The 21,650-nt window shown below is 45.5% G+C and overlaps 1 protein-coding gene across 1 annotated transcript in view; it reads right to left on the bottom strand.

Moving 5' to 3' along the window:
- The window catches only part of OXCT1 (3-oxoacid CoA-transferase 1), a 143,235-nt gene extending 134,618 nt beyond the window's left edge, over positions 1-8,617 (bottom strand). Inside the window, exons 1-2 of the mRNA XM_074995618.1 lie at positions 8,436-8,617; positions 6,478-6,586 (exon numbers count right to left, since the gene is read on the bottom strand). Of these exons, the coding sequence (XP_074851719.1) occupies positions 6,478-6,586; positions 8,436-8,531 (205 nt within the window). The 5' untranslated portion in view covers positions 8,532-8,617. The remainder of the gene's footprint in view (positions 1-6,477; positions 6,587-8,435) is intronic.
- Between the last annotated feature and the right edge of the window lie 13,033 nt (positions 8,618-21,650).

Below are 21,650 nucleotides of genomic sequence, written 5' to 3'. Positions count from 1 at the left end.
AGCTCCCCATCCCAGCCAAACCCATGGCTGGGGCTGCTGAGGTGCCAGTACTCAGTACGGGCAAGTACCCATACCAAAAAAAAGCACTGCTCTCCCTTCCTCTGTCCTCATTTTACTCTTGGTACTTGCTCATTTTGAAGGCAAAGAGGGGGCCTATGTCCCATCCTGGTCCTGCAAGACCTCAACAAGTATCTCAAGAAGTATCTCTGAAGTTTCATACGGTCTCCTTGGTTTCCATCATCCTCTCCCAGGATCCCAGAGACATAATGAGATTTCACTTCTGAACATACCACATTCCGGATACTTTTACAACATAGATACTAAGTGTTACCAATTGACCAGTAAAAGGAAACTGTATATAACCTAACTCAATCATAATAAGTAACATTTTCAACCTTTGCAACAATTTTCCATCAGAGAATCTGTGTGTGTGTGTGGGATGTCCCATGCCTGATGTCCTTCTAGTTGTGCATATTAAATTTGTCTCCCATCAGTGTAAATGCCACATTACAGCAACTCACTAAAACCAGCTTCCCAAGCAGCACTGAGTCATGATCCACGTGCTGAGGTAAATGCAGAATGACCAGAGACACTGGTTACTTATGTTGATGCCAACAGTCCCCCAGCACCTAATACTACCCATTCTGGTTCAAGTTTTAACTTCACTGCCAGAGGCAGTGTTCCCTGTCAGCTGAGCACTTGGGCAGCCCCCCAGAAGAGATTCAGGGACTGCACAGCTGAATTGCAGGGCACCAACAGCTACCAACATGTGTTTCTATTGGTGGTGCACACTGGCCCATCCCTTGGTGCGCATAACAAAATTTATTCTGCACATGGATCAAAAAAGTTATGGGACCACTGCCCAGGGTTACAGAGACCAGAAGGCTGCCCCAGCCTTTTAAAGTCCCACAAGTTTTTGAAATGTCTTTTCCCCTCTTGCTCCATGAGCAGTTACCCATTTCTGAGTTCAGCTGCCCAGGTGACCACACCATCTACGTACTCCAGGTGCACTCCAGCTTAGAAGAGCGAGGAAATATTGCATCTGCCAGGCCCACAGGAAAAGGCTGTGCGAGCCCAGACATTGACAAGACACAGAAACATGCATATCCACAAGCAGACAACATGGGGAATGTGGAAGAAGGGGTACAACAGTGCTGCATGAGAGCCAAAGAACTGTGTCAGGCCTTTAGAAGGTCAGTAATCAACCTGGTGCTGAGCTACAGAACTGCATCTTTTGTGAAGACTCACATGCCATACTTAGCAGGGAGCTCACCACCAACACATACCCCACTGTGGATACTGCTAGTAATCCCATGTCACAGGCCTCTGGTGTGAACAGCGAGGAGGGTAACGGGGAACACATGGCAGAGCTGAACGTCCCAGTTGCAAGCCTGGACCTGTTTGAGACTCCCCCACAAGTCAGTCAGTCCCAGTCAGGTGAGCACTTGCAGGGGAAGGTGCCTCAGAAAAGCACGTAACTGCATTTGCCATTATAATGATGCACTGTACAATGATTCTGTTAAGAGCTTTTTCATTAATTCGCTCGCACTAGAAGAATACAATAAAATGGGGGCAGCTTTATCATCTGCTTTTCATTCCCCCATGCAGCCGGCAGTGGGCACACACAGAGCTGCTTGTCTATGTAAACAGGGATGTCCCTCCAGTCCTCCAGAGAGGTCTCATGGAAACCTCCCTGGAGACAGTCTGTGGTCCTCTCCTTAAAATTTCTAGAGGCAGCAGCCTCTATTCCTTTATCTGGGGTAGGACACTTTCCCACACCAGTCAGCAATAAACTTTGGCAGGCACCTTTGCAGTACACAGGCAAGCAGCACGGCACCAAATGTGTTTTCTGTTCACTCTAAGGAGTGAGATACAAGCTAAGACTCACCACCACCTGTGAAAACAGAGCTGGTATTTGTCAAGAAATCCTGTCAGAGAAGCCCCTGGCAGGGTTCTGAGATGCCCCCAGCCTCTGGTATACTACAAGGTCTCCTTGGTGACAGGTCATGCTTGAAACATTAACAAAACACAAAGTTTTACCTCAGAAATTTCTTCAGAAAGTGATTTAAACTTAAGATCAATACATAGCCAGCCATTTAATCTGAGGGGGTAACTTTTGGTGGGAAAACAACAGCCAACAACTATGAATATTTATGAGACTCATGATTATTAACGAATTGTAACTGGTCACTCATGACCAAAAAAGGAAAGACTTCCAGAAAAATCCGAAGTCTCCCAACCTGTCAGGGGTAGTTCCCTGTCAGATCCACACCCAGCCCCCAGACTCATGAATAATTCATAAGATGGATGTATAAAAGAAGGGCGCTCACCACGGACAAGGCCCTTCCGGAACGCCCTGTCTTATGACTTGGGCCAGTCCCTTTTGGTAGCCCCTCAGGGCGAAGCAGCTGAAAATCACTTTGCACCATCCCGAGGGAGAGCGCGCCACCGAACAGACAAGCGGCACTGAGGGGACCTGGATTGCCACACCAGGCGTCGGCTGCAGCTCGCAGCCATAACATCACAGCGAAGCCCAGCAGTGACAGCAGTATACCACAGCACCTGACACTGCTCCCCAGCAGGGGCCGACTGGGCCAGGGCTGGCCCTCGGTCCAAAAAGACTTCTTCTTTACCGGACTGGACAACTCACCAACTAAGCAGCTGTGAGCCGAGGCTACAAAAGAAAGGCCGCTCCAGCTGCTGTATCCTTCCAGTATTGACTCTCTGTTTCTATTCACAGTTACTGATATTATTGTTGATTATTGTTATTACTGTTGTTATTGTTAAGTATTAGGCATAGTATTATTATTAGTATTAGAAGCTTATTGTTAAGTGTCTCTGAAAGACCTTTTATTGTTGTCAACTTAGTATAGTTACATATACTTACAAAATCATTGTAAGTATAAATTGCCACTGGTGTCAGGGATTAGCAACCCCTGGGCCAAACACGTATAAATAAGGGTTGTCAGGAAACAGTAGTTCTGGGCCCCCTTTTAGGTAAACGCAGTGGGTAGCAGGGCCCCCAGCTGTATTATACTTGAACACGGTATTATAGTCTTGTTTTCTTTTTGGGTCCCTGGGGAGTAGTGCCCCCAGTGGACTTAACTGACAGCAGGGATTGTTGTCCAGTTTAAACACCACCGTCGTTCATATAGAGCAGTGTCTCCCACACAGGGGCACACTAGTGTGTATTCTTTGGTGCTTCTTTGGGCAGTCTGTCAGAAGGCATGGGAATGGCAACTGTATTCATCTTTTATGTAAGTAGATGTAATCAACTGGATTAACTGTAACCAAAGGAATTTTCAGTGAACACTTATAATAAACCTCCACTTTGTTTTTTGCAATAGTTAACTACTCTCAGTCTCCATTTTCTCTGGGCCATACAGGGAATTGCAGGGACTTAACACCACAGGACACCCTCTAAGGAACTTTATTAACTACTGCTGACACCCATGTTTCTTTTAATCTGACCACTGTGCTCAATTGCCTTTAGGTCGTTTTAATTCAACCAGGCATCTCTATGTTTCATCTTAAAAGCAAATTGTTTTTATTAAAAGAGGGAAACCCACAAGGGGTTGTTACACCACAGACCTAGAGCCATTGTTAGAGCCTATGTCTGAGAGAGCTCGGCATTTTCGGTCAGCTCTCGCTGCTCACGCAGCACCCTCGTCTTGCGGTTGCTTGCCACATTTGGCGTCTCGGCAGCGGCTGTGACAGTATTCATTACCACAGCAACCAAGCCTCACTTCCTTCAACCTGAAGGGCCAAACTCTCCTTGGCTGGTACTCCTGGGGTATTGTGTTAAGCACTCTGAAGGAGAAGTGTCAATAAACATGTCCTCTTTAAAACTTTAGGAGAGCGAGGGAACAAAGTTCTGAACTTTAATGGCTACTTTCATTGCAACTATATTGGCAATCTATTGACAAAGGCAGCTGTGTGTGTACTGGATCAGATCAAAGGTCGACCTAACTCAGTATTCTGTCTTCTTACAATAGCCAATGTCAGGTGCCCCAGAGGGAGTGAACAGACCAGCTAAAATCCAATGATCCATTTCCTGTTGTCCATTCCCAGCTTTTGCAGCACTGTGGGGTCCCCCACAACACACACACACACAGGACGTCTGAACTGGATAAAAGAGAAAAAGACAACAATTTAAGACAGCATGTTCAATGAGATCTGCATTAGCCAGTTCTCAGTCAGATCACGAGCACAGGACCTGAAGGTTGAAGACTACAGACAGCCTGAAGAAGGAAAGAGCAGATAGGAATGCCAGCAGGAAAAGGAGGAGGAGATGCACCAGGACATAATAGGGCTTGTGTAAAAGCAAACAGACTGCAGAGGAACTCAGCCAATACAATCTTTACTTGCAGGCTTACCTCTGAGTCCATCACTATCTCCACTGCAGCACCTCCCTGTGCCCCCAATCAACATTTCACATAGCGTTAGGGCTGCATCTCTACCCTACCACTCTACCCCATGGACATTAGGCCCCACCACAGCTTCGCATACACTGACCTACGAAAGCCACAGTTGCTGTGTGTATACGTAACATAGACATGAAAGTGTTTTCCCTTGTGAAGTTCTGTTCCAGTCGTTCATTGAGTTCTTAACATATTTGATTTTAAATTGCAGAGATTTTTCTTTGCATTGATTTTGTTACTGATTAAAATCCTATTACATGGGTAATAATTCATCTTTATTAGATTACAATACGTGCTGCGGACTGCCTAGACGTTCTGAAAGCATCTACATCCTTGTTACTGTGCAGTGTGTCAAACCTCACAGGATCAGTAACAATGTAATAATAAAACATGTGGCAAACACTAGAGAATTAACAGGTGCACAGGCAGTGTTATATTTAGAGATGTGTGCCTAGCACCCACAATTCCTAACAAGCCCTGAAACAGCAGGGCCAGGTACAGCAGAGTCCACTCCAAGACATTTTTGAGACTCAACTATTGGAGAGCTGTTTCAAAGCCTCCCTGAGCCAGATATCTATGTTTTGAGCCTATCTAACAGCCCTAGAGTCTGATTATTCACATGCTGCAGACACCCAAAGCACCTCCACCTCAGAAGCACCTGTTCCATCTTTGTTTCAATAATATTACGAAGGACAGAGCAGGCAACTTTAACTGTTGGTAGGGATATTTTTCACCCCACTGACATCCATTCTGGTGTGAAAACAATAGCATCTCTTCTATATACCAAAAGTACATTAAACTGTCATTCTGCACCAACTGAGCCTGTAATTGAATCTTCCTTTGGTGCAATCATGGTAGCCAGCATACTACCTCATAAGTGTGGAGAGCCAGGAGTAGGCCAAATTCCCCATGATCGCTATTGGCATTTCAACTTCACCACCCACAACCCTCCTCATATTGGGGAAAATAAGTCCCTGCTTGCAGCTTTCTGAACAGCCCTGTGATTTTAGATGCAAATACCATGCATCTTCCCTGACGGGGCCAACACTGATGTCAGTGAAGCATCTTGGTGATCGACCAACTGCTTGCCTAACCATAGAACAGTGAGTGACCCCTTCTGTTGATGTACTCAGTGCCAAGGTGTTCTGCTGACCAGAAGGGCTGTGTACGCTGTCTATTGCTCCACCACATTCCTAGAACCCCATTGCTGCAAATCCATTTCACTACACCCTGCATGCTGTCAAAGTCATGGCGTAGCAGGAGACAATTAATAGCCTTGCATGCTTGCACAAAACTACTCGCCTCCAGATGTATTTTCCAGCCCCAAAATAATTTCCCTCCACCCAACAGCAATTGGCATAACAAGTGTCCATTGCATGATCTGCACTCGTTTCTCCACCGTCAGCGCAGCTCTCATTTTGGTGTCCCTGTGCGAGAGTGAGCTCAGCACACAAGCCCAGGTATGCAGCCTTGCATACCCAAAAGTGCTGCAGCCACTGCACCCCATGCCCCCGTCTGCAATGCAATTGCCTACCCCAGCCTGGTGAGAGTGAATGAGCATGGGAGAAAGCAACAGAGGGAGGAAGGATGGAGTAAGCAGGGGCAGGGCCTTGGAGAAGGGGTTGGACGGGGCATGGCCTCAGGGAAGGAGCAGAGGGCGTGGCAAGAATCTTTAGCTTTGTGTGATTAGGTAGTTGGCAAACCTACTGCATAAGTTGTAAAATCCCTGGCCCTGTCAGAAGAGCTTGCTGGACACCAGCCAAGTGTCAGGTGGACCACACAGGCATGGCTTGTATGTGAAAGGAGGCCAAAGACTGTTCCATCCTGCTCTCAGTGGGCCTGTCTTCTTTGCTCTAAAGACCTTTGTAACCATCAAATACATGAAATATTGCCCTCAGTGTATGATCTTTAAAAAGGAGTCCTAACCATATTTTTGAAAAAATAATCACTGTTTTTAAACAATGAGAATTTCCCACCCAGATGATGAGAAATTTTTTGGTTTTTGGTCATCACCCCCAGCCCCGACTCCATGAAAGATGGTAAAAGTAATACTTACCACCAACAAGTATAGTGGCCCCATTGGGTATGTCTTTTACTGCTTCCACAGCATCAGTATAAAATTTGGTGTTCCGATGACTGCTGGTAGAGAAATAGCAGCCACAAATCTGGAACAGTGTAAAAAGAAATAGGTGTGAAAAAAAATGTTTTGTATTCAAGCTTTATCCTGGGAAGTATCCCAGGGAGGGGATGTGTAGAAAGGAGATTACATCTACTAAAAAGCGTATATGGGTTACGCTCTCCATGCGCCAAACTAGGACTTCAATATATGGAGGGTCAGGTGGTTTGAGCTCCAGCACATTTTTATGAACCAATGCCTTTCCTAGACGGCCGAAGTATCAACTCTGGCTGCTCTGCTTCTCCCAGCCTTACTGACATATGTATTATGCTATTAGGTTTATGTGCAATGTTGATTCCATGTAGGTGTCTCTTTAGATAAGAAATACCTTAAGAAGATGGTCTACATTTATCAGTGTATTTTATGAATATCTCCATACTTAACTATCAGTTATTTGTTTTTCCCCCTCTCCACCCATACCAGGTTGTACATGTAACTCACTTAACCCAAAGTACTGATTTTAACATGTCTACAGCTAAAATTAATTATAGGGTTGCAGCTTGAAATAATGCACCTAGAATCTCTCTCATTTCACCTACATTGTTTAAATTATACACACACACACATATGTAAGAGGAGGTATATAAATATTGACTAGAAATCCTTAGCTTAGGTAGCCTCATGAAGGCGAAACGAACTGTATTTTCAGTTGTTTAGCGCTGTTTGTGGTTGTTTTACACTGACACCCCATCTGTAGTTTGCACTAAACAAAATCATCAAAACAAAAAGCAGTCAAGTAGCACTTTAAAAACTAGCAAAATAATTTATTAGGTGAGTTATCGCGGGACAAACCCACTTCTTCAGACCATAGCCATACCAGAACAGACTCCATATTTAAGGTACAGAAAACCAAAAACAGTAATCGAGGAGGAGCAAATCAGACAGTATGCTCACCTTGATAATATTTTTCTGATTTGTCAACCTTGAGTACTATTTTTGGTTCTCTGTGCCTTAAATATGGAGTCTGTTCTGGTATGGCCACGGTCTGAAGAAGTGGGTCTGTCCCACCGAAGCTCACCACCTAAAATATTGTTTTGCTAGTCTTTAAAGCACTACCAGACTGTTTTTTTTGTTGTTGTTTTCATAGCATATAGACGAGCACAGCTCTCTCTCTCTGTTACATTTCAGAGACCAGAATTCTTTCTTGCCCTTCACTTTTCTAACCGAGCCCAAGGGCAGACCCAATCTCCTACTGTCCTACAGAGTCAGGCGCACCACGCATGAAACCGAAGTAACGGAAGGGGGCGGGGAAAGTCCTTCCCTTTCCCTTGCCTACATCTGAACACGCGCTGCAAAGAGCCTGGCGCGCTCAGCCTCCCAGCCGAGTACTGCGTCTCTGGCGGCGGGCGAGGCCCTGCTGGGGCTCAGGGAACAGACACACACTTGCTCGGAGCTGCCCTGCAGCCGTAGCCTGTCCTGCCCCCGGACAACAGCATCATCCGCAAATCGCTGCGCCCACCCCCCATCCCCACCCGGCGGCGGCGCACAGCCCCTGCCTGCGGGGGCCGGGGAGACGCGGCACCTTCCCCACCGACCGCTCAATCTCCTGCGCCCCTGGCGAGCCCGCTCGGCCCCGTGCGCACGGCTCGGAGACGGCCCGGGAAGGCCCGGATCGCGGCCGGGGGGAGCCCAGCAGGCAGGGCGCTCGCGTCCCTCCCCAAGGTCAGCCCCGGGGATGCCGCTCCCGGGGCTGGGCAGCGCTGGAACGCGCCGGCTGGCGGCCGGAGCTGCTGCCCCGAGGGCGCGGCGGGAGCCCGGGGCGGCCCCAGATAAAGGCGCTGCGGGGACACGAGCCCCGCAGCGCGCCCGGGCTCCCGCCGCTGCCGCTGCCCCCCTACCTTGGCGCGGGCCGCCAGCAGCGCCGGGGCGCCCCCGCGAACGGCGGCCGGGCGGATGCCGGGGTGCAGCCAGCGGAGGAGTTTGTAAGCCGCCATCTTCGGGTTGCGCCGCGCCGGGGCTGCGGGGCCGGGAGCCGCGGAGCGCCGGGGGCAGGCGGCTGTGGCGGGCGGGGCAGTCACATGGGAGCGGGGTGGGGCAGGGGCTGGGCGCCTTAACCCGTGCGGCGCGGCGCGGGCAGTGCTGGAGGCGAGGGGGGGCGCAGCCCAGGCGGGGCTCAGTGCGGGCGGCCCGAGCGGCAGAGGTGGATGAGGGCTGCTCAGCTCCCCGTGGGACAGGGCTCGTCCGACCTGCCCAGCTGGGCCTGCTCCCCCGCCAGCGTCTTCTCCTGGGCCCGCGGCTGCTGTGTCAGGAATGGTGCAGCCAGAGGTGAGGCCCGGGGGGGGTGCTCAGGAGGTGACCCCATATGCCCCCTCCCTACACCCATTTCCTCGCTAGACGCCCTGGACTCCAGCCTTGGGAAAGCAACTGGGTGATACCTCAGGACTCCCAAGGTTAGAACATCTCTAAGGCAGCGTTTCCCAACCTATGGGTCCCGCTTACATGTCAGAAGAATCACTGGCTGAGCTGGGTGGCTCCACGGGTGGCTATTAAGAAGCCATTCACACTCCTAAAGTAGAAACAGAGAGCTAGAAGTGTTAGTCTACATACTATTAAAACACAGTCCAGTAGCACTTTAAAGACTAACAAAATAATTTACAGTGTATTATCTTGTTAGTCTTTAAAGTGCTACTGGACTGCTTTTTTGTTTTAACTCTGAGGAAGTGGTTCTCAACTTCTTAATTGGATTAACAGCTATCAGGCAGCCAATCCAATCAATTACACTGAGAGCCATTTCAGCTGCAGAGCAGAGAACTGCATACCTGAGGAGCAGCACCCAGCTCAGGTGGGGGTCCGGGGTTGAGAGCAGAGGTGATCAGCGTCCTGGCTTCTAGCCTTTGCAGGAGGTGGGGTCCCTGTGGCTGGTGCTACCAATAGGGCTCTGCTCCAACCAACTTCCAGCCGTTGGGGGTCTCCCCCGGCCCCAGCTGAGGTTCCTGCAGCTGGCTCTGCCATCCAGGACTCTGCCCCAGCTGACTTCTAGCCATAGGGGTTGGGATCCTCCCCCACCCTGGCTGTGGTTCTTGCAGCTGGTACTGCTGGTCAGTGCTCTGTGCCCCAGCCAGCTTCCAGCTGTGGGGATGGGGGTTCCTCCCATACCAGCTGGGGGTCCTGTGGCTGGTGCTGATGGTCCCAGGCCCCAGATGGCTTCTAGCTGTGGGCATTGAGTGGGGTTCCCCCTACACCTGGGTGGCTGGTGCTGCCAGCTGGAGTGCTATGCCCTAGCTAGCTTCCAGCTGCAAGGGTCCCTGTGCCTTCCCTAGTACCTGAGTGTGACTCCCCTAGCCCCTGATTGTGGGGTTTAAGGTGGGGGGGAGCCATTTGGGGATGAGTGTCTTTCTACCACCACAACTCTGATTAAACTATAGTAAATGTAGTGTTGTTGTTTTGTTAATATATTTACCCTTTTCTATTAAGTAAGTGTGATGAATATATAACAGGAGGGGCCACAATTTTATATTCTTGCCTCAGGTGCAAACTTAGCTAGTTATAGCACTGCTGCCTCCTGGTCCCTGTTTTTGAATTGCCTTGGGTCACCAAGTCTTCCTGAATTGTCAGTATGGGTCCTGTTCTGGAAGAAGTTGGGAACAGCTTCTCTAAGGAGACTGACCCAGTTTTGCAAATAGTTCTCCATTAACTTTGTACGCACAAGGGGCACCATTCCATTCACTGCAATTATTCATGTGCACAATTGAGAAGCAGACCTGGCCCTAAGGGACCGACTGATATTATTTTGGAGTAAGCTGAGGAGTTCTGGCAATGTATAAGTGTTCCAGGCACTGAAAAAGAACGGTGATCCTCCTATGAAGTCATTCACTTCCCAGTTTTTCCTCAAATAGGAAGTGATCCAGTTTTTTCTTTTTTTCAATTTTGGCAGATATGCAGGCACTTTTTCTAAGGAGAATGCCAAAAGCTTGCAGACAGGAACTGGTAATTTATTATTGGGAAGCTTCAGTTATTTTCAAGCAAAAGTGCTCACTGCACCCTGAGTGACCCCCATGCAATACTTCATGTCACTAGGAATTTATACTCCAGTTAACAAAGAGAAGACAGTTTAAGTGTCAGTATAGTAGTACCCTCTCTCCAACAGCAGTTACAGTAAGCTCCTAAGAGAAATAGTAAGAGAGAGGAAGCTGTGCTAGTCTATACACTATCAAAACAAAAAGCAGTCAAGTAGCACTTTAAAGACTAGCAAAATAGTTTATTGGGTGAGCTTTCGTGGGACAGACCCACTTCTTCAGGCCATAGCCAGACCAGAACTCTGGCTATGGTCTGAAGAAGTGGGTCTGTCCCACGAAAGCTCACCCAATAAACTATTTTGCTAGTCTTTAAAGTGCTACTTGACTGCTTTTTGTTCTCCTGAGAGAAAGCCGTGCTAGTCTCTATGCTATCAAAACAAAAAAGCAGTCAAGTAGCACTTCAAAGACTAATGAAATAATTAGGGGGCTGGAGTATATGACTTATAAAGAAAGGTTGAGGGAATTTGGTTTGGTCCTGCTTAGAGCTGGGGGCGATACTTGATGGCTTTTTTAGGTCTCTTCCAGCTCTATTGTTCTATGATTCTATGAATTTATTAGGTGAGCTTTCGTTGGACAGACCCACTTCTTCAGACCATAGCTGTACCAGAACAGACTCAATATTTAAGGCACAGAGAACCAAAAACAGTAATCAAGGTTGACAAATCAGAAAAAAAATTATCAAGGTGAGCAAATCAGAGAGTCGGGGGGAGGGAGTCAAGAATTAGATTTAGCCAAGTTTGCAAAAGAGCCCCTATAATGACCCAGAAAATTTCGCATCCCAGTTCAAACCACGTTAATGTGTCAAATTTGAATATAAAGGAGAGTTCAGCAGCCAGAAAGTTAAGACTTCTTGGTATCACTAGATGCCTTTGTCCACAGCAGCTGCAACAGCCAAGCAGTCCTCCTGACTTCTCATACATGTTAAGGTCAGCGGAGACCATCATGATTATGCAACCTGAACTCCTGCACATTTCTGCAGTAGGCCCAGCCCCTCTAGCTGAGTTACTGACATCCTCAGATCATGATTTAAAGACTTCATGTTACAGAGAATCCAGCATTTATCCAAGTTCAAACTAGCAAGCATCCTCTGCTCCAGAAATAAATACCCTTTCACCCCACACCTCTGCCAATCTGACTTGGTGAAAAATTCCTTTCCAATCCCAAATACATCAGTTAGACCTTCAGTATGTGAGCAAGACCTGTAAGACAAACAACTGGGAAAAAAATTCATAGTAACTCAGAGCCTTCTCCAGGCATTTAGCATACCATCCCCAGCCATTGGAGACACTGGCAAGAGCAGTCACAGATGTGCCGTGTGCCACTGTAGGCAATCTCATTATCCCCTCCATAGAATCACAGGGTCAAAAAGGACCACAAGGCTAACCTAGTCTAACCACCTGCAGAGATGCAGGATTTGTGTTAAACCATCCGTAACAGATGGCCATCCAGCCTCCTTTGGAAAACCTGTGAAGGAGCTTCCACAACCACTCTGGACAATTTAATCCATTTCCTCCCTGGTCCAGCACACTCAGGACCTTACTGGTCCCAAACAAGGGATTTTGACAGACCAGGAGAGGTTAACGCCCCCTGTCCCTGGCTGCCACCCACTGGTCCTCCAGCTGTGGTTTGCCACTGCAGCCAGCCCCCCAGCACTCTGGCCCCATGGGTCAACCAGGGGATACTGGTACTCTGGCCCCAGCCTCCTGCATGGGGCTGCAAGGAGAGCCAGTGCTCTGACCCTTGTCTTCCATGGGGGGCTGCTGGTGGAAGCCAGTGCTCCAGCCCCAGTGCCCTGCATAGGGCTGGTGGGGGAAACCAGCTCTCTGGCCCCAGACCTCTGTCTAGAACTTCTGGGGGAAGCTGTTGCTCCAGACCTGGTCCCTCACCTGGAGCTGCTGGGGACGCCACCTCAACCCTGGCCTCACTGCCCCCACTTGCCCCATGGGGCTGCCAGCTGGTTGCCTTCCTGCCCCAGCTCTCTGGTCCTGTTGGATGAGGAATGTTGCTGGACAAGAGAGTGACAGTTTTAGGAGGTGCAACTTGTATTTAGGAAGTTTTTCCTGAGATTTAATCTAAACCTACTGTGCTGTTGTTTGAAACCCTAGCCTCATTTCCTGCTCCCTGTGGCAAGAGAAAACAACCTTTATCTTTTTTATGACAGCCTTTCAAATATTTTGAAGATAGCTCACATGCCCCCCACCCTCACCTTTCTTAATCACAATTTATCCAACTCAGTCTTAAAGCAAATTAGGCTTTTTCCCCCCATGACTCCCTTTGGAAGCCTGTTTCAGAACTTCTTTCCTGTGACGTTTAGAAATCTTCATCTAATTTCAAGCCTTAAGTTATTGGTGGCTAGTTTATATCCGTATGTTCTTGTGCCAACACTGGCCCTTAACTTAAATGACTCTGCTTCCAATCTGCTCTTTGTTCCAGAGAGCAATCATAGCTCACCCTTCCCTTCATTAAGCTAAACAAGGTAAGATCCTTAAAGTCTCCTGTCATAAGGTAGGTTTCCCATTCGTCTAATCATCCTCCCACTGAAACAGTTCTGTTGTGGATAGATAGTGGAAGTGTGGTTGGTGCAGGGAGACTGGGCCCAGGGTCTTCCACCCTATAGGTGGGTGCTGTAACCACCAGGTTATGGAATCATTCCTGGTCTACTCAACCTGACCCAACTTGCTCTCCAATCAAAAATTAGTGCACAGTAAATAGGTGACCTTTTCACCATAGTCTACTATTCCTTACCCACAGCATCCCCCACCTCCAATGCAAGCGTGGGCTGTCACCTCAACTATTCTTAACCCAGATAGATCTCAGCACGTCTGCATCTTCCACTGCTGCCGAGTCTCTGCCAAGCTGCTACCCCAGCAAGTACTCCCCCCGCGCGCACTCGCTCTCTCTCTTTCTCTCTCTTTTTTTCTCTCTTCTCGCTTTTGTGGTTCCGTCTCCCAGGGCTGTAACACTTTGGTCCAATTCTGGTTGTTGGGTTTAGTGTGTGGTGTGATACATAGGACAGGATGATCTGGTAATCCTTTCTGGCCTTAAGCTCCATGATGAAGGACTTGGGTCCCCATGCCAACAAGCTCTTGTCTCAGTTCTGCTGCTCACAGATGCTGACTTTGAAAAGTGCTTGGGGGAGACTGACACTAATAGGGTTCTCCAGACCCACAGAATTGGGGCCTGTGCTGCTGCTGTTGCATTTTCTCAGTTTTCCTTTGTGCAACCTAAATACTGAATCAACATTCAGTGAATGCACCATATGGGAACAGCATCATGGAGTACTGAAGAGAGGCACTGGGATCTAGTGAATAGTGCATATGCAAGTCTGTGACCCAGGAACTCCAGCTGAATTGCCGCTCTATAACCGCCTGCCTTTGTGGCTTTGGGCAAGCCACTTAACCTTGCTGTGCATCTGTTTCCCACTGATATACCAGAGATAATATTTAATTTCTCAGAGAAGTATTGTGGCACTTAAGTGGTGATTGTAAAACTCCACAAACAATAAGTGGCAACATAAGAGGCTCTGCTAGAGAAATCAGACATACTACAGATTGAACCTCTAAAATCTGTGACCCTTTGGTCTGGTAACACCCACGGTCTGGCACAAAGACAAACTTTGCTGGATCAGAGACCCTTGATAGTGCTGGGAGATAGGGCACAGCCACATCGAGCTGCAGCTCCCAGTCCCTGCCAGCTGTTCCCTTCCTAGCCTTGGTTGTAATCCATAGCTTTCTGGTCCCACTGCAGTCCATTGCTCGCTGGTCCAGGCCACCATCTGCTGCTCTCCAGCGGGACTGGAAAGCAGCATCCTGCAGCAGGGTTGGTGAACAGTGCGCTGCAGCCAGGGCTAGGGCACGGCAACCTGTGGCCAAGGCTGGAGAGTGGTAGCCTGGGTGGGGCTGAAGAGAAGGGACCAAGGCCAGAAAGTGACTGGTGGCTGGAAGGGAGGCCTGGGAGCAGGGCTGGAAGCCAGCAGGGGATTGACCTCACCTGGGCCAGCAAAATCGTGGTCTGGGACTACCCCAGTACAGAGGGTGCTGGACCAGGGAGGTGGAACCTGTACAAGAATTACCTTAGTCATTCTCAGGAAGACTAAGTCCATTTTAAACTTGTTCTGTTTTTCTTTTAATAAACTGGGAGCAGCCACTGTTCCTTCAGTAGCATGAAAGTCAAGCATTATTCACATTTAATACCATTTGTAAGTGAATAATTCCTGGAATGTAAAAGTCTGATGCCAAATAGAAGTCACTAGCTACGGTTAATGACAGTAGGGTAACTATTTAGAGCTGCTTTATGTTAATCATTATACTTACTAATTAGAGCTCATAATCAAACCTTAACTGAAGAGTATATCACATGGCATAAATTTAACTTATTTACACTATTAAGGGAAATCAGTCAAAGACAGTAGTATGTCAAAGTGCCTACAATGGTAAAACATTCATAAAATTGCCCTCCAGAGTAGTTCTGTCACAGATACTAGAGGGTTAGTTACACAATCAAGGTACAATTGTCCACATAGCAGCACTGCTTTACCTTACAGGAGGACTCAACTCATATGCCTTCTCTACGCTTAACTTCAGCAAGGAAACACTCTGGGAGCTCCCTGCTGCCTCCTGCCTAATAGATCCTTTCCTTACTGCAGAAAGCTGTGTAGGGTATATTTCTTAAGATTCTGATGTGTCTGTACTCTACTGACCTAAGCCATACCTCATCTTCCGCACTGCTGTTTACACTTATGCTAGCTGGCAATGTGGTAGTCTCCATGCCATTGTAAATGTAAACAACCCAAAGCCATTTATTTCTAGACAAATGTATAACATTTTATCCTGTTCTGAAAGCATTACAGCTTTATCAATCTGAAACCACTTTTTTCCATTCCCCTTGAATTTGATAAGCAAATTCATTTTTGAAGTATGCTTTAAATATTGGCTTATGGGTTCCTGAATTATGCATTCATGCACTGCACTTAGCCAAAACATATTTGGTTGGTATATACCATGTAACTATATAATAAGGTATTATTTTCTTGTGACACTATATAATCTTTCTTTGGAGAAAATGAATCCACTTGATTCCCTTAGTTTTAAAGGGAATTTCACAGTAAGCGGGAGAAAATTATTGCAGAGCTTCCCTTTCCCCCAAAAACTTGTGTTACAGCGAAGTCAGGAGAGAATGAAATCTTCCACAATGGTGCATGTTGCAGACACAGAGGAACTGGAAATCTACAAATAAATTCCAGTGGGAACAATTAAAGGATTGGAAACTGCTGTATGAAGTCATTAAAATTTTGGAGAATGCTTCAAACAACACAAGATATTTATGGAGGGTGCGTTTTCTTTATAAAAGAAATTGTTGGATGGTACACTATTACATTACAGATCCAAGCAAAGGTAAGCCATGTGAATCTGAATATTTAACAGCTTTGTGGTACACCAAGAAATAGACTTGACTTTTAAAGAACGGTGGCTATTTGCAGGACTAATACAACCAGTGTTTTGTAAACAAAGTGGTTGGCAAGCAATGTAAGAACTGAGGTTCCTCTAATTAAAAGTGCATAGCAAAAGGTGTGAAGTTAAAATACAAAGATAAATATGCTTAACAAAGGTAAATAAATGGCAGAAGCCAGATGTGTCTGAAATAAATGCGGGGTCAATCATAACTATACAAACTGCAGAAACACAATAGCAAAAGACATTCACGTGTATTCTGGTGCAGGACAGAGCTCTGATGATAATGCAGAAGCGGCATATAGGGGTGGAATTTGTTAATAGATTTAAAAGATTGTGCAACAGATTGGTTTATGGTAGAAATAAATTAACTAATGTGAGTCCTGAAATAGATAGTGAAACTAAATGCAGTGTAATTACATCAAATATTATACAGAAGAATAGTGATCAGTTGATATTAAAATAAAACAAAAAGGTTTGTTTAAAATAACTCAGACAAGTCCACCTGCAAAGTCATTGTGGGATGTCTAGATCAGGCGTGTCCAACCCGCGGGCCTCATGCGGCCCTGGACAGCTAGTAATGCGGCCCCACAAGATCGTAAACTTTTAACATTATTATGTGATTTATATACATTAACTATATTTATATATTTTATATGTGGCCCAAGACAATTCCTCTTCACTCAGTGCAGCCCAGGCAAGCCAAAAGGTTGGACACCCATGGTCTAGATAATGACAGATATCATTCAGAAGAGTTTGAAACAGTGAACAGGAAGTTGCATGTGCACTAAACTGAAGATCCATCTGCAAATGACTATGATAAAATGGGTGTATGATTTGACTACTTAAGATGCAAAACAAATTATTTGAAGATGTGATCGAGTTTTTAAGAGATTTGGATATAGTTAGGTTATTAGACCTCCCTTTGGTTAGTGTGCCACCAAAAAGACAAAAAACATGTAGAGTCTCAAAATTAAAAGCTTATTTGTTATTGAGCAAATACAGAAGCCAGCTGGCAGTATTAGCAATATAGTCACACCAGTAAAACTGTAAAATGAAAGTTTTATATAGATCCAAAAGATGAAAATAAGGTTGTCAAAAATTCGCATTACATTATGAAAAGAGTTGAAGTCATTTCTACGCTCCAGAATGCAGGATTATTTTTAGTTTTAAATTCAAGTCAAAGGTTTGGGCAGATCCAACTTAAGGGTGATATCAATTGCCTAATCTCTTGTGTCAATAAACATGAATGACTGAATGAAAGTTATATTGCATGTTATGATTCAACACTTCCAGGTAGACAAATTCTCCATAACTGCCATTTCTTCACATTGGATATTTTAAAGTATTGACTATTTCAATTTCAAAAACTAAGAAAAGATGGCAGGCTATATTTATTTTCCTTTGACATTTCCCTCTGCCTACCCCCCGCACTCAATTGTTTTAAGTTGCCATTGAGTTAAAAAAGCAGGAGCACCCTCTATATAAGTAAAGCCTTTAACAATCCCACACACATTTTTGCAATAGAGATGAGGAGCTGCTAGTGCAATCAAATTTAACCTTTTTTCAGTATATGAACCCAGTAAATCCCAAATTGTTCTTGTATACTTAAATTCAGGATAGGTCATATTCTCTGCTCTGGACTAGCTGCTTCCAGAGTAGACACAGAGGTCAGGAGGCATGGGGGGAGAGAGCAGTGGCATTGTGCCACCTTTTGCAGTTCTGCAGTCCTTGGCTTGCCTCTGGGCTGGTCTAAACTACATCTGTCTACCTGTGGTAACTTTCCAATGGTTATGGAATCACCGGAGAATTGCAACAGTCTAGCCATGGTGCCAGCCAGTGGGATCTGAGGGGGGTAGAATCAGTTCCTGGGGGTTTGGAGGGAGCAGGTTGAATTCACTTTTCGGCTACTTTGCCGAACAGCATAAAGAAGCATGAACAGATTTCTATAAATGGGATTTAGTTAGGATAAATTTTTAATTGTGCCAGCATTCAGAAGGTACCGTCCTGAGTTCATCCTGAAAAGCAAATGTTTTTTTGAATAATTATTAGCAAGACACTGAAAATTTTCATAATGATAAAAGTATCTCAGTAGAATTAGAAACACTTAATGGGGGAACTGTAGTAGTATAATAGAATGAACAGGTCCATGTAAAAAGGGAATCTTGGGACCGATCCTGTTCAACTTGTTCATCAATGATCTAGAAAATGAGGTAAGCAGTGAGGTGGCAAAGTTTGCAGATGACACCAAGTTGTTCAGGACAGTCAAAACCAAAACAGATTTTGAAGAACTACAAAAAGATCTCAGCAAACTGAGTGATTGGGCAGCAAAATGGCAAATGAAATTTAATGTGGGTAAGTGTAAGGTAATGCACATTGGAAAAAATAATCCAAATTACACGTACAACATGATGGGGTCAAATTTAGCTACGACAGATCAGGAAAGGGATCTTGGAGTTATAGTGGATAGTTCTCTGAAGACATCCACGCAGTGTGCAGCGGCAGTTAGTAAAGCAAATAGGATGTTAGGAATTATTAAAAAAGGGATAGATAATAAGACAAAAGATATCATACTTCCCCTATATAAAACTATGGTACGCCCACATCTTGAGTACTGCGTGCAGATGTGGTCTCCTCACCTCAAAAAAGATATATTGGCATTAGAAAAGGTTCAGAAAAGGGCGACTAAGATGATTAGGGGTTTGGAACGGGTCCCATATGGGGAGAGGCTAGAGAGACTGGGACTTTTCAGTTTGGAAAAGAGGCAATTGAGGGGCGATATGATAGAGGTATATAAAATCATGAATGGTGTGGAGAAAGTGAATATAGAAAAATTATTTACCTTTTCCCATAATACAAGAACTAGGGGACACCAAATGAAATGGATGGGTAGTAGGTTCAAAACTAATAAAAGGAAATTTTTCTTCACACAGCGCACAGTCAACCTGTGGAACTCCTTGCCGGAGGAGGCTGTGAAGGCCAGGACTCTATCAGGGTTTAAAAAAGAGCTTGATAAATTTTTGCAGGTTAGGTCCATAAATGGCTATTAGCCAGGGGTAAAGTATGGTGCCCTGGCCTTCAGAACAAGGGCAGGAGATGGATGGCAGGAGATAAATCACTTGATCATTGTCTTCTGTTCTCCTTCTCTGGGGCACCTGGCATTGGCCACCGTCGGCAAATGGGATGCTGGGCTGGATGGACCTTTGGTCTGACCCAGTATGGCCATTCTTATATTCTAAAACCTTGAATTGTTTTCGTATTTTAATTTCCAACACCCTCCTTTTTAGGTGTATGATGTCTATGCGAACCTGCTGCCATACAACAGAATGTACAGCCAAAGATTTTCAGTGGCTTGCAAGGTACTAAACAACCTATTAACTAGGCTGAGGGATGAATCAGAGCAAACCCAAGAGCCACAGATTTTATACAAGCCTTATATAAAAATCTAATATAAGGTAACATTTACAGACAGAAAATCGTTGCAGTAATTTTTCCACTTAAGCTCCATTGTATCATACTGTAGGTGCCATTAAAATTTCAACATTTAATCTTACTACTGTAAACTACCACCTGTAACTGTTGTTAAAAGTAGACTGCATATACTGCACCCTGATCTAATAGCTACATAATTACAATGTCTAGTTACATTGCACCGATAAACTAAGGCAACAGCCCATTTTGATTAAACGGCATGCATCTTGGACTAAGGATAAGAAGAAACGTATTATTTCTTAACATTTGGCATAGTCCCTTAAGGAAACAAATAGCCTGTACCATAATTTCTTCAGACATCAGCTGCAATAGTGCCATAGTCGTGTGTAGCTTGGAACTTACTGAGATTGCTTTTAATTCTGATTCAGGAAGAAAAAAAATAATTTCATCTACTGTGAATCTCTTAGTCAGGTTTTGGCTGACTCCTCTATAATGTCACTAGAGAGGCAAGTATTGTCCAAAGAGTCCCTTTGCCCCAATTGTTCCAAGAGTGAAGAGGCAGATTGTATTTTACAGTGCAATGTGTGACTAGTAAGAAATCTATCAGAAAAGGCTTGAAAAACCCTGTCCCACTGCACTATTACGAACAAATGCCCTTAAGAAAAAGTACTGCATGTCAGATCATGGGTGGCAGGGCTACAGAAACAGGCTTTTCTAGATTCTGAAATGTAACATTCATGTCAAGTAGCTAAGTAATATACTTCCAAACATACCTTGGCAGGGAAGCAAGAGAACTGCGTTTTAAATGCCAGTTCTTTACCAGGTAATAGTAACGCATGCCTTACATTTCAAGTAAATTGGTAGTACAGTGTCATGATTGCTCAGGCAAACCCAGTAATCATCATGCAGTTAGTAACAGTTTATACACAGCATCTGATGAAGTGAGTTGCAACTCATGAAAGCTTATGCCATAATAAAATTGTTAGTCTTTAATGTGCCAGTAGACTCCTTCTTAGTACTGAACATTAAAATTTATATGAGAAAGACACAGGGAAAGAGAGGGAGTGCTACTATGATGATTTTCTACTTTTTCAATTTCACCTGAACAAGACATCCCACCTGATTTCAGAGGGTTGTGTAACTGTAAATGAGAGTAGTTTGCCTCATGTTAATTATAATACCTTGCCATTTTCAAAATCCAAAAATCCTGACACTGGTGGAGATTTCCTCCTGTTATCTTTCTCAGGCCCACCAATGAGGGCAAGGGGGAGGGGGCAACTGTGTAGGTGCCCTGAGTTTCAAAGGGGCTGGGAGCTCCTGGTCACCCTGCTGCTATAGCTGTATCTGGGAATTAAGGGCTCCTTGGAGAGGCTGTGGGAGCATTGCACTGCGCAGCTTCTGAGGACTGGGGTTTGGGGCTCAGCACTGTGGTCCAGGCAGCACTGATGGCTGACTACTCTTGGCCTTGCCCCTTCTTCCTGAGGGCCCTCTTTCTACTCCTTGCCCCTGAGCCCACAGTGGCTATTGGCTCTGCTGCTCTTTCTATATTCAGATTTAACATGCATGCAATCAGCTTACTGTATACCGTTTGTATTTTGTATACATATCTTAAAAAAGCTAATCAGAACATGCAAAACCCAACCAACCCAAACAATCAAACCCCCACATGTACATCATCACTGGCGAGGACGAATGATGCTCAAAACCAAAATGAGAAACCAGATGTGGCTCCCCTGTACTCAGATACTATACGTGAATGGACTCTAAAAGGCTCATCTGAAGTGGGTTACCTGACTCTACACCTTCAATACTTGGTTCACATGGCTGAGCACAAGTTCTTTGGACTTATTTAGACGTTAAAATATCTATAAAATCTGACATCTGAGAAATAAGATTAATCTCCTAGGGCACTTTGCGCACTCTTTCACGTTTTCCATCTTTGGAGGAGAAGGGCAGTAAATCCCTGTGCTTGGTCCCAGTGACCTGGTTCCCTGACTTCTAAGGGTGGCAGATGGCTGCTTGGATGCAGAAGTGGAGAGTGTCAAATGTAGATGTCAATACCCTGAAACCAGTAAGAGATCTGGGCTGATTGTGGGCAATTTTGGCTAAAAAATGTAACCTGTAGGTTCCTCAGCACAGTGATCCCCAAATAGGT

Source organism: Carettochelys insculpta, chromosome 5 (genome assembly GCF_033958435.1).
Source record: "Carettochelys insculpta isolate YL-2023 chromosome 5, ASM3395843v1, whole genome shotgun sequence".
Taxonomy (NCBI): Eukaryota; Metazoa; Chordata; order Testudines; family Carettochelyidae; genus Carettochelys; species Carettochelys insculpta.
Note: the sequence above shows the minus strand (reverse complement) of the source record. Positions and strands in the feature narration are given on the sequence as shown.